The sequence below is a fragment of the Mus pahari genome, chromosome 4 (assembly GCF_900095145.1).
Source record: "Mus pahari chromosome 4, PAHARI_EIJ_v1.1, whole genome shotgun sequence".
NCBI classification, from domain to species: domain Eukaryota; kingdom Metazoa; phylum Chordata; class Mammalia; order Rodentia; family Muridae; genus Mus; species Mus pahari.
The window spans coordinates 129,441,592-129,457,716 of record NC_034593.1 but is presented as its reverse complement, the minus strand read 5'-3'; the positions used below and the strand labels follow the sequence as shown (position 1 = coordinate 129,457,716).

Genomic DNA, 16,125 nt, shown 5'->3' with positions numbered 1-16,125 from the left:
TCATTCCCATATTACCCAGCTGTCCCTTCTCTACCTGTCTGCTGTCCTTTCTGTCTTAGCCCACCTTTGCCAAACGTCTGTGTGTCTCTCCACTGACTGCTACGTCCGAATGTCCTTTCTGCCTGTCCAGGACCAACCTCGATCCTTCTAGTTCACGCCCCGTGCTCACAAGATAACCTGGCTGAAGCACCCTGATTTCAGGTGACGCAGGTTACTGGGAAGCTCAGATGGAGGGTGGAGAGTGAAGTCCTGTGCACTCTGGGTCCTTTCCTTGCTCCTTTCTCTTGGGCTGCCTGTAGTGAAGGTCACTGCTCCCTATGGGGTTCAGGTTCTGGTCTCCTGAGCACTCTGCTTCGCTCTTTTCTCCTTGGGCGTTGTTGCTCACAACTTATTGGCTGTAATTTATAAGTTAAACACCCTCAGTTTGGGGAACGCTGTCTGAGGGAAGGTCCTGTTTTCCATTTACTGGGTTTCTGTGTGCTTCTTTCTCTAGGAGCCTTTGGATTGATTAGAGCAGTTGGCCTCTCTTACCTCTGGTGGACAGCTGCCTTCTCTCCAAAACTGTAGGATGATCCTTGTCACACAGGCTCATGAACAAGTTATTATGTAGGTATTGTAGTACTAATCTTTTTACTGGTTTAAACTCTACTTAATAACCTGTGTTCTTTCTGTGCATACGTGCTGCTGCTGCTGCTGCTGCTGCTGCTGCTGCTTGGTTTTCATTCAGGAATAGAGTTCATATTTATAGAGTCATTTCGTAGGACCATACACTGGGTTCTCTAGTGTGGATACACAAAAAGTAGTCATATATATATATATATATATATATATATATATATATAACTTATTTTATTAGAAATTTTCTTCATTTACATTTCAAATGCTATCCCGAATGTCCCCTATACCCTCCCCCCACCCTGCTCCCCTGCTCACTCACTCCCATTTCTTGGCCCTGGCCTTCCCCTGTATGGGGCATATAAAGTTTGCAAGACCAAGGGGCCTTTCTTCCCAATGATGGCTGACTAGGCCATCTTCTGCTATATATGCAGCTAGAGACACGAGCTCTGGGGGTACTGATTAGTTCATATTGTTGTTTCACCTATAGGGTTGCAAACCCCTTCAGTTCCTTGGGTAATTTCTCTAGCTCCTCCATTGGGGTCTCTGTGTTCTATCCTATAGATGACTGTGGGCATACACTTCTATATTTGCCAGGCATTGGCATAGCCTCACAGAGATAGCTATATCAGTGTCCTTTCAGCAAGATCTTGCTGGCGTATGCAATAGTGTCTGCGTTTGATGGCTGATTATGGGATGGATCCCCGGGTGGCGCAGTCTCTTAATGGTCCATCCTTTCGTCTTAGCTCCAAACTTTGTCTCTGCCACTTCTTTCATGGGTATTTTATTTCCTATTTTAGGGAGGAATGAAGTATCCACATGTTGGTCTTCCTTATTCTTGATTTTCTTGTGTTTTGGAGATTGTATCTTGGATATTCTAGGTTTCTGGGCTAATATCCACCTATCAGTGAGTGCATATCAAGTGAGTTCTTTTGTGATTGGGTTAACTCACTCAGGATGATATCCTCCAGATACATCCATTTGCCTAAGAATTTCATAAATTCATTGTTTTTAATAGCTGAGTAGTATTCCATTGTGTAAATGTACCACATTTTCTGTATCCATTCCTCTGTTGAGGAACATCTGGGTTCCAGCTTCTGGCTATTATAAATAGGGCAGCTATGAACATAGTGGAGCATGTGTCCTTATTACCAGTTGGAACATCTTCTGGGTATATACCTAGAAGAGGTATTGCTGGATCTTCCCATAGTACTATGCCCAGTTTTCTGAGGAACCGTCAGACTGAATTCCAGAGTGGTTGTACAAGTTTGCAATCCCACCAGCAATGGAGGAATGTTCCTCTTTCTCCACATCCTTGCCAGCATCTGCTGTCCCCTGAATTTTTGATCTTAGCCATTCTGACTAGCGTGAAGTGAAATCTCAGGGTTGTTTTGATTTGCATTTCCCTGATGATTAAGGATGTTGAACACTTTTTCAAGTGCTTCTCAGTCCTTAGGTACCAAAAGGTAGTCTTGACCCTTGTTTGGAGTGGACCCTGGGGAGGGGGTCTGGGATAAACAGTTGGACACAGGTTTATGAATTTGGTTTGCCAGGAGGCTGAATGAGATGCTCTGATGAAGGAGAGAAGCAGGGGGGTGAGATGGTATCATTTGTGTGAGGCCATGAAGAACTCAGAGTCAGGGGTGTGTGAATGTGGCTGTCAGTAATCTGCATTTGTTATGCAGGCTCCAAGTCTGTAAATGTTAGAAACTTTTCCTAATGACACATATGATAAATCTTCTATAGGGGAAAATTAGAAGTTGCAGAGTAGCTTTAAGAAAATGGGTTTCTTGCCAGGTGTGGTGGCTCGCAGCTTTAATCACAGCAGTGAAGAATGTGAGGAAGGCAGCGCTCTGAGTTCTGGGCCAGCCATAGCTATCTGCCTCTGCTCTCTGAGTGTTGACATTAAAGGCGTGTTGATTGTAGTTTTCATTAAATGTGCACTGGCAACTCGATTCTATATCAATATAGGTGTTTTGAAACATATTTATTATATAATCTGGAAATTAAGTCACAATGCTGTACACCCACTTACCTAGTGGTTTTTTTTTTTAATGAGGATTTTTTTTTAAAATAAAATAGGCAAGAATAGGCAAGAAGAAGAAAGTTAGAGTAGACAATAACTTCACCACATTAATAACTTCTGGATCAGAGATTCTTCCATGTTGAGACTGCAGGAATTAATTACATAAACTATATATCTCTTTCATTTAATCAAATGTCATTTGAATCATGTCTTTTACCATACAGAAGGAGCCACTGTTAGCATTTTGGGCCTTTACAAAATTGGATCTAATATTACTTTTGCTTCTTTCCAGTCTCTTTTCACTTGAATCTGTTTATACAACTTTTCTGCACTTGATGTGACTTGGGAATCTACATTTCTTTTCTTTCTTTCTGTATTTTTTTAAAAAATATTTTCTTTATTCACATTTCAAAGGTTATCCCCTTTCCTAGTCTCCCCTCCAAACCCCCCTATCCACTCCCCCATCCCCTGCTCACCAATCCACCTACTCCTGCTTCCTGATCCTGGCATTCCCCTATACTGGGGCATAGAACCTTGACAGGACCAAGGGCCTCTCCTCCCATTGATGACCAACTAGGCCATCCTCTGCTGCATATGCAGTTAGAGCCATGAGTCCCACCATGTGTTTTCTTTGGTTGGTGGTTTAGTCTGGGGGTACAGGTTAGTTCATATTGTTGGGGAATCTACATTTCAAAAGACATATCTTCCTCCCTCCCTCCCTCCCTCTCTCCCTCCCTCCCCAATTCTGAAAGCAGAGACAGTGTGGATGAGGATGGTGTATGTAAAGTAAGTTTCTCCTTCATTTTAAGTGTTCTCGGAAAGCACCCGGTGAGAAGGTGGCAACTCTTTTCAAAGGACCTGGAGTAGGTGACCTCAGGTTGTTTTATTTTTTATGAGTCTTCTCAGTGTTGAAGCCAATACCTAGATGAACTAAAAAGAATCCATGGCCAGACGGCTTTGAAGGCCTTGCCTACTCATCCTGAGTGCCTGTTAGTTATATACAGAGAGAGTAAGAAAAGTTGGAGCCATTCTGAAGGAAGTATAACTACTACTGTATGTGCGTGCATTGTGTGTGTGTGTGTGTGTGTGTGTGTGTGTGTACTAGGTGTCCATGCATGTAAGCACATATAGTGTGGTAGCCAGATGTTGACATCAAATACAGTCCTTAAGTGCTTTACGCCTTATTTTTTGAGACATGGTCTTTTATACAACTGGCTTGTTTGACTAGACTGGCTGGCCTGCAAGTTCCATTGTTCTCCTGTCCCAACCGGTACAGAAATGACAGTCATGAGCTGCCACACCCTGCTTGTGTGTATGTGTGTGTGTGCTTGCACACACATGCACAGGAACACACTGTCTCTCCCTCTCCATCTCCCCCTCTCTCTTCCTCTCCTCTCCTCTCCTCTCCTCTCCTCTCCTCTCCTCTTTCTCTTTTCGCCTGAGATTTTGATGACCAGGCTAGGTCCTCATGGTTGTGCCTAATTTTCAGATGGTAAATCTGATCTCTTCATTGTGTAGTTTGAGGAAGAAATCTAATAATAAGCCTTTTAGCCTATATTTTTAGGATGAAATAATACTGAATTTATATGACACATCATAATAAAGCCACCCTCTATGAAAAAAATGCAGATTTTTCTTTTGTGCACTTCGAAGACGATGGCTGTTGGAACAGCTGACACTTACCTGCTTAGTAAACCATTCTCCTTCCCAAGTCCTCCCTCAGTGAACAGCTTCGAACCTTCAATTCTCTTGATTAAATCAGTCACCCCTTTAAAGACTTATCTTTAACATCTGAACCAAATAAAAATATTTTAACTCTCTCTGAAGAGGAAACTCATGCTACATTGTTTAATTGAATTAAATTAGCTTTTCAGAGACATTTACCTAGGAGCTGTTTCTGGAATCAATTTGGAAAATGATCTTTATTCTGTAGCGTTTAAGTCTGATTATGTTTTTCTTGGTGATTCTCCGTGGACCTGATTTACTCCTTGACTCAGTCATCAAACCCTGGAGATTTTTTTGTAGGCAAATTAGGCATTTCCTACATCACGATTATGCATATTTATGAAATGCTGTATACTTCCTCCTTAAATGTAGAGGTTTAAGGCATTCTTAATTTCAAAGCATAGACTGCATTTTTTCATTTTAGAATCCCATAGGAGATGCTGTAGCTGAGAGGCCCATACATCGAACTTCAGGTCTCCCAAACCTGCTTTGCAAATAGAAATTTTAGGAAAAAGTAAGGGATTTTGTTTGGAAAAAAAAAAAAAAAAAAAAAAAAGAAAAAGGCAGTTAATCTAAAGTCTCCTGTGGATACATTGCCTTGACACATTTGTATATTTCATGTTCATCAAACATTGTGTTGTTGCCTTTTATTTGCATTCTCTTTTAATTACTATTCTATGAAACCATGAAGAGAAAATTCAAAATTGTTTTAAAACCCCAGATTTCTCATAGTTTCTCCTCAGCGATAATCTTGCAGGATATATTTTTGTATGCGTGTAAACACTCCAACAGTGTCTTCCTCTTCTGATTATTCCTGAAACCAGCAGCTGAAGGGTTAAAAAAAAGGAGAGTATTGGTTATGGGTCATAATGGAATGTTCGGAATTGCGTTTTCCCCCCTAAATCCTAGAGTACATGAGCAGTATCTTTTTTTTTTTTTTTCCCTATGCACACCTTCACTCTAACTCTTTCTGTCTCTTTCCATGCTTTGTCTCTATCTTGCTTGTGGTCTTACTTGAGAGCCCAACTTTTCAGCAACACCTTTCTCGAAGTCAAAGAAAATTAAAACACAAACTTCGACCCTGAATACTGAGTTTTACCCCTTTCTACACCACTCTTTGACTGGTATTTTGATTTTTAGTAGGCGTCGTCTTTATACCTTAATGATGTGAGCTAATAATGAGGGACCCATGAATAGAAACTTCCAGTTTCCTTGGAAAATCAGTTATGTCGAATGATGGTTTGCTGGGCACACAGGTGAAAGGATGTCTTGCTAAAGCAGACACATCAAAGAATGTTTTCCCGAAGCAGACGCAGGTGACGGGATGTTTTGTTATAGCAGACATGTGAAAGGAAGAGGGATGATGGAGTATAAATATGACCCCACAGAGGAAGAAAGAGCCTTGGTTTGGTTTGCTCCACCTCTCTATTACTAGTGACACACATGTACTGATTCTCCTTACATTGCATTGTTGAGCTCCACTAGTGGTGACGCTATAGAGAAACTTGCCCAAGAACTTCTTGTGAGGTTCCTGCAGTGGCTTGCTGTTTCAGTGGCCTTGCCTGGGGCCAGCTCGTGAGTCTTGCAGTCTCTTTCAGGATTGAACTACGGCTGCTAGTTCCTGCCTGGTCTCTGATGAGAGGACTGTGGCTCTGAGTCCTATTTGGTGTTTGCTACAGGACTGAATTTCTGGCCAAGGAGATTGAGCTCACCCCCAAAGAACTATTGTTGAGTAGGTCCACGTCTCCCATACCCTAATAACTCTTTTCTTCCACTACTTCTGTTGGGTGGAGGGCAAGAGGAGAGGCTGAACCCTTATTAAAATAGGCTGCCAAAAATTGATGCCTACAGATACACTTCCTTTTTATATAAAATCGCTTGATTATATAATTTTACTCAGAATTTTTTGTTGAAATATCTATATTTTAAACATTCACCAGAACTTGTCAGGTCAAAGAGGCCAATAAGGACAAATGCATTCATTGTATATGTTGTAAATACCTAAAAGTATTCCTTTCATTCTCTTGCACAATCCTGTCAGTATATAAAAACACCTTAAATTATGTCATGCAAGTTTCATCAGAACTTCTCAATCTCTCGTTTTATTTAAAATTTCCAGCACTTAAGCTAGTGATTTGAAAGTTATGATTGTGCATTCTTACATATTTTTCTTCAAACTCACTAGCATGTACTCTGGCTTAACATAAGTCTATAAATTCCTTTTTTGGCTTCACTTCTTCAAGCTCTGGAAAGTATAATGCAGTTTAACCATAATATTTTATATTTGTAACATGTGAATAATGCCTTCATCACAAATGGAATTAAATATTTATGTAATATGGATGAATTTGATATCATATTGTAAATCAAGAGTGTGAAAGAGATAATTCAATCTTACTGTGAAGAGAAGATATGCTTAAAATTTGAGATCGTAGACTACCAAAAAAATAATGCAGAATATAAATAGGCTATATATGGAAGGGAAAATGAGCCATTGTTGGGAAGACTCATGAAGTTTGAAATTGATTTAGTTCACTACTCCATCAGGGATATGTTAAGGAAGGCTAGGATTAGTGTTCTGTAAAAACAATCTTTGTGTGTTTTTGTGTGCAAGTGTCGGTGTGTCTGTGTGTCTGTATGTCTCTGTGTACCATGATGTACATATGCAAGTCAATAGACAACCTTCAGTGTTTGTGCTCTCCTTGTTTGAGACGGGCTGTCTTGTTCTCAGCTTTCTATGCCAATCTTAGCTATCTCTTGAGATTTGATGGATTTTCCCATCTCACCATGGGACCATGCATTTGTGCTGCTACACCAGACTCTGGGGTCTGGACATCTGAACTCAGAACCTCATGTGTCACATGAACTCAGAACCCCCTGACACCTTTATGGTTGAAACTGTAACCCAGGAGGCATTGAACTCTTGATCCTCTTGTGCCCACTTCCTTGTTTCACAGTTACAGCTGTGAGCTAACATGCCTGCTTTCTACGGTTTCACTTTTAAAAGTTAATACTTTCTGAATGTCTTGGTTTCCCTCCTGCTAAAAGACCATGGTCTAATGTTATCTAATGGTATCATTTTATTCACTTATTTGGGTTTTTATGTTTCTGATAACATTTTTTTTTTTATTCACCTAAGTTTGGAGTGGGAGGCTGCGCTAGACTAGAGCTGCCCTCAGCATTGTAAGCAGAGAAAAATTTCCATCTTGCTGATTGGTTGGTTGGCAGGGCTGGAAAGGAAACCCACAGCCTTCTGCATTCTAGGCGAGTACTCCGCCATCTTGCTATGGCTTGGGCTTGAACTCTGGCTTTAAATACGAGGAGAACAATGTTTATGTTCTGAAATGATGTTCATGTGCTTTTGGGGATATGAGACCACAGTAATGCGCCACCTCAGGGGTCTCTTTAGGCTTTTCCTTTATGATAGCCAAGGCTCCTGAAAGCTACAATAACTCCATCACCTTCCGATTTGAGTCTTGGCATCCTCACCTTAGTAGCCTGTAAAGATTTGGAAATCTTATAGGTTTTCCCGCTGACTTGGAATTTCATGTGCTGGAAAACTTTAGCATCTTTTGCAGAGCTGGAAAATATAATCTACATTTCCTCTTCTCCATCATTTGTAAAGGTCTTTAACTAGAATCACTTCCAGTGCCTTTCCTGATTACTCTTTACTTGTGAAGTTTTTTGGTTTTTTTTTTAGTATTTGCTTCTCAAATAAATGTTCACTTAATCCTCTGATGACTAAGTTCTTTTTTAATAACTTCTGTTATTTTAGAACCATGAGCTTTAAAAAAAATTAGTGGATTATATTGACTTGTTTTTCTTTTTAGGTGCTATATAATTTTTAATTTACTATGAATGATTACCCTGTGATACAATCAAAGCCAGCCTTCCCCCATTATGTTTGCCAAATTCTTCAGTGACCTTATGTGTTAGCGTATACTCACAAACTTGCCAGGAGTAATTGTAACAGAGAAGGGAAACATGAAGACGTCTGGCTGGAAGAAGTGAGTTTTGAGCATCTGCTTAAAATGAAGTCATACAGGAGTAAGATAAAAAGATACCATAGAAGATACCATAGTAGTTATTGTCCAAGCATCCCATTGAAGACTGGGTTACTGCATCTTCTCTCAACAGGGGAACTGATCCCTGCAGAGTTGCTTTCAGCAGGCGGAGTCCCTGAGTCTTCACCCTGAGTCTTCACCGCCACAGTCACACTCAGACAGTGGAGCCCATCTTTTGCTTGGTTTGAAGGCACCAAGGCCCTTGGCCCTGTGGGCCTGGAAGTTTAAGCTTAGAAAGGCTTTGGGTGTGAGTTAGAGACTTGTGTAGGACAGTGCACGCAGGAGTGTGTAAGGTGCTGTCCCAGTGAAAAGACTGGTGAGCAGTTAAAGAATGGTTAAGAACAGTGTGGTTAGTGATTGTATTCTGCGGATAATGAAGGAGAAGGGGAGAGTGCTCTGCTGGGGACGGTCCTCGGTGGCACTCCCTTCCCGGGTCCTGGCTTGTGGAAGACCCAGGCTTTGCTCCTTAGTACCACGGTTGGTAAAAGAAAATGTTCAGGTCGTTTGAAGAAATGTGTTTGAAATAAAATGGTGAAGTCATCTCTTTCTTATATAACATTTCTGTTCATAGAGTATCTGTAGATCCATCCTTCCTTCCTTCCTTCCTTCCTTCCTTCCTTCCTTCCTTCCTTCCTTCCTTCCTCCTCACTTCTTACAACTCACTGTTTTGTTGTTGTTGTGGAATCCACGTGTTGTGTGCACGGTGTGTTTTTATGGAGATAGATATTCAGCCAACACTGATTCTGTACAATAATATTTTGGTAAACTTTGAAACTCGGGCAGTTCAGATAACATGTTTATAATAGAACACTGCAAAAAGGGAGAGTCATTTCAAATTGACCAGTTTATGTGAAATGCTGTTTGAAACTGAAATTTAGAGGAGCCATTCTAGGCATCTAAGCATGTGGTTGCTTGCCTTGCAAAAAAGCTCACATTGAGTTTTGAGAAGAAATAGGAAGGTTGCCCCATATGGGGGAAGGCCAGGGCCAAGAAGTGGGAGTGAGCGGGTAGGGGAGCAGGGCGGGGGGGGGTATAGGAGACTATCGGGTTAACATTTGAAATGTAAATGAAGAAAATATCCAATAAAATAATTTAAAAAATATAACACAAGAAAGACCCATAAAAAGAGTCTTTCATCTGTTTGCAGATGATGCTGGGTGGTCATCTGTGATCGGCTCCCAGCATGCCTTGGGGCATGGAATGAAACAAGACTGCATGCCAGGCTGGTTGCACACTGCTCCCCAAAATATTGTTGTCTGCCCTTACCCTTTGCTCCACAGGAGCTTTCCAGAAAGAAACTTCCTCTTCCATTTAAGCACATTATTACTATTATTATTTGTAAAATACATTAGAATATCACATATTGACTATGGCTACGAAGTAAGTCCAACTAAAGACATCTTTAGATCACCAAATAATCAGATTAAATATTTATTCTTGCTGCATGGAAAGCATGTTTAAGATGAATTTCAGCGTTAAAATAAAAATGCTAATTTTTCTTCTTAGTGCTTAATATTTAAATATTAAAGGTACTCTGTCAGATCAGAACATTTTTGCTCGTCAAACAATTACCAGTTGATTATCTAAAGAAGTATAGACCTTATATGAACACACAGAGTTGCGCTGTAATTTGCAACAGATAGGGAGCTTCCTTACCGACTCCTTAGATTCTAAAATACAATTTTTCTATTATGGAAAATCTGTTTATGTTGGGCATAAATAATCCGATATTTGCTTTGCTAATGATCCAGCTTATGTGAAAATCACGTTACTGGATTTAATGATGTAACCTCTGCTCTGCGACCTCATGTGTTCTGGAGGCTTGGAAGGCTTTTCAGGGGCATTTCCTTTTATTTATTTTAATTTTACCTGCCATTTAAAGCATTGAGTGACCCTTCCTAATTTTATTATGAAACCGTAAAATAAGGAAGGACTAGTTGATTATTTTTTACTTTAACTTTTGTAATCTCATATAATTCAGGTCTTCTTTGTGTTCTCATTTTTCAGGTCAAATAGTGATGTGTTTGCAATTTCTCATCACCGTAACAGGTCGGGTAGCATCATACATTTAAGTATTTATTGTTTTTACTTTTATTTTATTTTTTACCTCTGTTCTCTTTTTCAGTTGAGCAGCACATTGAACAGGGACTTGATGGGGAGGCAGGCAAAGTGGGAATTAGCTCTCAGGTGGATGGATTCAATTGGCATTGGCCTCCTCACTGGATCTTAAATGCTCTGGTTCTGTCACCTTTCTTGATAATTGCAGATCGACAGGTTCTTAGAGCAAGCCACTATTAAATGCTTTAGATTGTCTTTGCCTTTATGTAGGGTTTTGGAATCTCAGAGACCAAAGTGAGTGAATTTATTGTCTAAGTCCTTCTATCAGCCCTAAGATTTTATGTATGTCATATGAGAAAGTTATCATGCTGCTGTTTCCAGACAGGGATTATGAACATTTTATTTGATGATAGCAAATGGTTTTGGTCAAGGGGCAATAATTTTGCCTCAATTAATTTATAATTCTCTTTTGGAATGATTTGTTATAAGAACTTTAAAGCAGTTGTTCAAAAAGATTTTGTTTAGGTTCAGATTATCTTTGTGCTTGATTATAATACATGGGATTATAATGGCTAATTTTACAAAAGAGGATATATAATAAATTAACTTCTTTGATTGGAATCACTTTAATCACTAATAGATAATTTTTTACTAGCCTTCTTGATTAATTTTTTTATGGCTTTCAATACTAAGTTTTCTCTTCTAAAATGCCTTTTAATAGAGCCATGGAGATTTCTCTGGATTTGAGTGTTGTGTGGCTAAACTGTTTCCTTCTTTTAAAAGTTAGCATCCATTGTATTCTTTTCCTAAAATTCTAACTATTTGTATTGTTTTGAGATTGATGAATAGACTTTTTTAAAATGTAGAGGAAACTTAATATATTTTCTTATCTTCAAGTTGATCAGTAACTTCCTTTTAAGAGACTCTAATTTTATTTAGCAGTCAAGTCTATTGTTTTTATGTGGGTTGTATTTCAGTGGTATTTTCTGCATTAGCCATAACAAATTTTTAATCCCAGCATGCCTCTATGTTTTTATAGTATGTCAGCACGTGCTAACAGGAAAATTATACTTATCAATCCAACTGAAATGTAATTGAGGAGACAAATTGCCCAAGTCCCTCACAGTTCATGCTGGAGCATTTGCTGTTAACACAGAAGAGGAAGGTTCTACTAAATCCTATGGACTTGTTTTGCATGATATTTTTCAGTGTCTTAATAAGATAAGAAGGAAACTGGAGTTCTGAAGAAACGGTAGGAATCTCCCCCCCCCCGCCATGCAAATGGATGAGGGTTTATGATACTAAAACTCTTGATTCCGAATGAGAAAGAAGATCAAACAAAATAAGTCAATTCCCTCTTTATATGCATGTGTTTCTTGGAAGTTGGATTGCACATGGACAGACTAACCCATGTGTGTGCTCTATATGTATAGTTTTACTCGTGAATTTTCACAGTGCTGCTTGCTCTTCTTGCCTCATTCTCATCAGCATTAAACTCCTTGTACAGGGATGCATCACACAGAGACATCCTCATCCAAGTAGCCATGTGCTGTTTACCTTCACCCCCTTTTCCTTCCTTCCCCATCACCTCTCCTCCACATGGTCTGCATCTTTCTGTTGTCAACTCTTTTCTTTTATATAGTCATGTTTTCTAGGTTCCCTATATGTGAGAAAATGTGAGATGTTTCTGTGCGTCTGGCTTATTACGCTTAATGTGGTTACCTTCAGTCCCATTGATTTTCCTACAAATGACATAATTTCATTCTTTTTTTATGACTGAAACTCTGTTCTATGTGTGTGTGTGTGTGTGTGTGTAAATACTACATTTGCTTTATTATAACCCACTTTTGGAAGATACTGTATGTCAGTCACACTGCACTCAACTTGGCATCCCCTTCTCCGTGGGTGTTTCCTGTCTTCTGTTTTTAATTACATTGATTTGAATCAATTTTTAGTTTCTCATTTATGGAATTGATAGTGTATTTCTAGAAGTAGTTGTTAGGGTTGGCAGTTGTACTCTTCAACTCTGTGTCCTGTCCTGTAAAATAGCAGTAAGCACATCAATTCAGAACATCTTAGCATAGAGAAGGGCAAGGAGATATAGTCTCACCCCTAACCAAGAAGCTATTTGCAATTGATTGCTGGTGGGAGAGGGAACACAGTTTTCTCTAGTGGAGCATCCCTTGGTCTATTGACCACATTCCAGGGGAGGCCACAGGCCCAGGAGTACTTGGTCAATACAAAACAGACTGTGTGTGCCTCTTTTTCTTCTTTTTTTACTTTATTTAATTTTTTTTCATTCCAGATTTTATTCCCCTCCTGGTCCACCCTCTGATTGTTTCCCATCCCATACCTCCTCACTCCCCAGTCTCTATGAGCATGTACCCACCCCCTGTGTGTGCCTTTTTTGTTGTTGTTGTTTGTTTTGTTTTTGTCTGTTTTGATTTTCTTTTTAGTTTGTTGTTGTGGGAATATTAGAGGAAAGGAGAGAGAATGAAGTTGGGTGGTTAGGGGAGTGGGGAGGTTCTGGGAGGAGTTTGGGAAAAAAAGGGATATGATCAAAATATATGAAAAAGATGAATGCACAATTTCTTAAAGAAAAAAATCACTCTTTTAATGTTAATTCATTTCAAAATGTTGAAACATATTTCTTTTTTAAATGAATTCTTTTTTATTTTATTAGATATTTTCTTCATTTACATTTCAAATGCTATCCCGAATGTTCCCTATACCCTCCCCCACCCTGCTCCCCTACCCACCCACTCCCACTTCTTGGCCCTGGCCTTCCCTTGTATGGGGCATATAAAGTTTGCAAGACCAAGGGGCCTCTCTTCCCAATGATGACTGACTAGGCCATCTTCTGCTATATATGCAGCTAGAGACACGAGCTCTGGGGGTACTGATTAGTTCATATTGTTGTTCCACCTATAGGGTTGCAGACCCCTTCAACTCCTTGGGTAATTTCTCTAGCTCCTCCATTGGGGGCCCTGTATTCTATCCTATAGATGACTGTGGGCATCCACTTCTGTATTTTCCAGGCGCTGGCCTAGCCTCACAAGAGGTAGCTATATCAGGGTCCTTTCAGCAAGATCTTGCTGGTATATGCAATAGTGTCTGCATTTGGTGACTGATTATGGGATGGACCCCCGGGTGGGACAGTCTTTGGATGGTCCATCCTTTCGTCTTAGCTCCAAACTTTGTCTCTGCAAGTTCTTCCATGGGTATTTTATTCCCTATTTTGTGCAGGAATGAAGTATCCACATGTTGGTCTTCCTTCTTGATTTTCTTCTGTTTTGGAGATTGTATTTTGGGTATTCTAGAGGAAACATATTTCTAATAAAACAAATATCAAATTAAAATGTAAAAGTGAGAGTATCTGTTGATGCAAGACAGTGTGGGAGTGAGATGCTACACAGCTCTTCCCTAGCGTCTAGCAATGGTCTCTAAGTGTGTGCTCTCATTCTATTCCAGTTCTTGATATAGCACTGACAGCCTACCTTACCGGTTGCTGTATGTCGATGCCTTTCTAAAAGAGAATGAGGAGAATTTACAAATCCAGTTGATCAGTTTTAATGAGTAAGTATTTTCTTATAAACTGTTTCCAGCTGTAGACCTTTTTAGGTTACAAATATTCATATTAAAAAATGTGTTTAATTAGAGATAAAAACATTGTAGAGACAAGCTTGTATTCTTCCCTTATTACTCAGTTTGGGATCCTTCCATTTTAATTTCAAATAATTTCTTCTAAACAATAAGACCAATTGTATATTTTTAGTGTGAATGACATTTTCTCTTGGATGGATTATGGAAAGTCTGGTTAACTTTAGTATTATTGGAGCTTGAAGAGACATTAATATTAAACAAGTGTTTAGTTGCAGGACATGATCAAGTTTACATTGTTGCAGAGCCTTAATTAAACTTTTATTAAACTGTGTAAACCACGATCCAGTTTGGAAGTAGATAGACATCTGTTTCAAATATTATTCCTACAGCTAGAAATTACTAGCCCTTTTCTTTTGAGTCTGACCATTTCCCTTAAGAAGCCTTCATTTGCCTTTTCTCATGCTTGTTTCTCTTTGTAAGTAACTTTGAGGCATAGATTATTTTTAAAAATCAATTTTAGTAATTTATAAAAGCATGTGAAATAAAAGCAGGTTAGTCTTTGGAAGTATTTTATTGAAGAATAATAAACCAAGACTCCTTCTTGTTTTATGTTCAAGCCAAAGCTTGGTAGTTTTGGTAAGGCACCGACATTATTGTGGCTGTCTTCATGTTGGTAGCTACCGTGCTATTTACCCTCCTGCTTGCTCTGTCTTGCCTTTTCCTTTGGGAGTGATGACAAAGTCTAGACAAATGTTTGCATTATTTTGCTCACTTAACAAACTCAGTCACAGTCTTAGTGGTCTCAAAAGAGACTTTGGGGAACATAACTTGTAGGTAATTTTCTGTTTATTTACCATTCTGAAAAGAAAACTGCATATCATATTTCATTCAGAATTATTTATGCTGTCTAGATCACAAAATTCCAGCATTTACATTTATGTTAAAGAATGCTTATGAAAATGGTTGAAATGCATACACTTTGTTGTTGTAAAATGCAGAACACACCAGTTCTTTACTAGCTTGCTGTCTCTTAGTTCTTCAGCATCTGATTATTAGTGAATGTTGGGTTAATGGAAATAATATTAACAAGGCAGTAAAGAGACTCATTTTCTTATACTTTGTGTTTCTGTACCTTCTTTAAGTCATCATGGTCCACATCATGGTCATATTGAAATTCTCTTAGATCCCTATTCCAGTGGAATAAGGTTGTGGGGTATGAGTGAGCTTTGATTCTCTATATAACCAAGTCTCCAGATGAAACCTTTGAGTGTGTCTATTCCTGAGTGGTTGTTCATTCATCACCACTCTTATATTGTTTTTTTTTTTCCCCTCTCTCTCTATGAGACTCTTATTGGTTTACTTTCTATTCTTGTAGATAGTACTTCACTGTCTTCATAAACTGGCATGCTGAGTTCTGCTACTTGCTTGGGTATGTCCCTTCATTTCTGTGTTTTATTTTGTTTTGTTCTTGTTTTATTCTGTTTTGATTTGAAGTCTAGGCTACCAATCTTTTCTTCTTTCCAGTAAGTTCCATAATAAACTTTTCAAGTTTTTGGTGTTGAAATTTCAGTGAACTTAAATGTGACTTTTGTCATCTTTAAGTTTACAGTCTTTTTTTTTTTTCTAAGAGATGTGGCATATTTTGTTAGTTATTTTTAATATTCTAATGAAATTTCACTTCTTAAGAAATATTCTTCAATGAAGCTTGGCACATACTGTGTTGTAATTGTGCCTAGATATTTTATCTTTTTGTTCTTTTGAAAAATAAAACTTTAAAGAGTTTTCTAACTTTTTTGAATAAAAATTCATCTGTCCCTTATGTCCTGATCCTGTATCCTGTTATTGGCAGGATTTTGACTGTGGATTTTTTTTTTTTTTTTTTTTTTTTTTTTTTTTTTTTTTTTTAGAGACTTTTTTTTTTTTTTTTGTTTTTTTTTTTTTTTTTTCGAGACAGAGTTTCTCTGTGTAGCCTTGGCTGTCCTGGAACTCACTTTGTAGATCAGGCTGGCCTCAAAGGCTTTTTCAGCATCTAAT

General features: G+C 38.7%; 1 protein-coding gene across 1 annotated transcript in view; it reads left to right on the top strand.

The window, feature by feature from the left end:
- The first annotated feature begins 521 nt into the window (after positions 1-521).
- Bmpr1b (bone morphogenetic protein receptor type 1B) overlaps positions 522-16,125 on the top strand; it is a 325,936-nt gene continuing 310,332 nt past the window's right edge. Inside the window, exons 1-2 of the mRNA XM_029537808.1 lie at positions 522-606; positions 13,960-14,064. Of these exons, the coding sequence (XP_029393668.1) occupies positions 14,061-14,064 (4 nt within the window). The 5' untranslated portion in view covers positions 522-606; positions 13,960-14,060. The remainder of the gene's footprint in view (positions 607-13,959; positions 14,065-16,125) is intronic.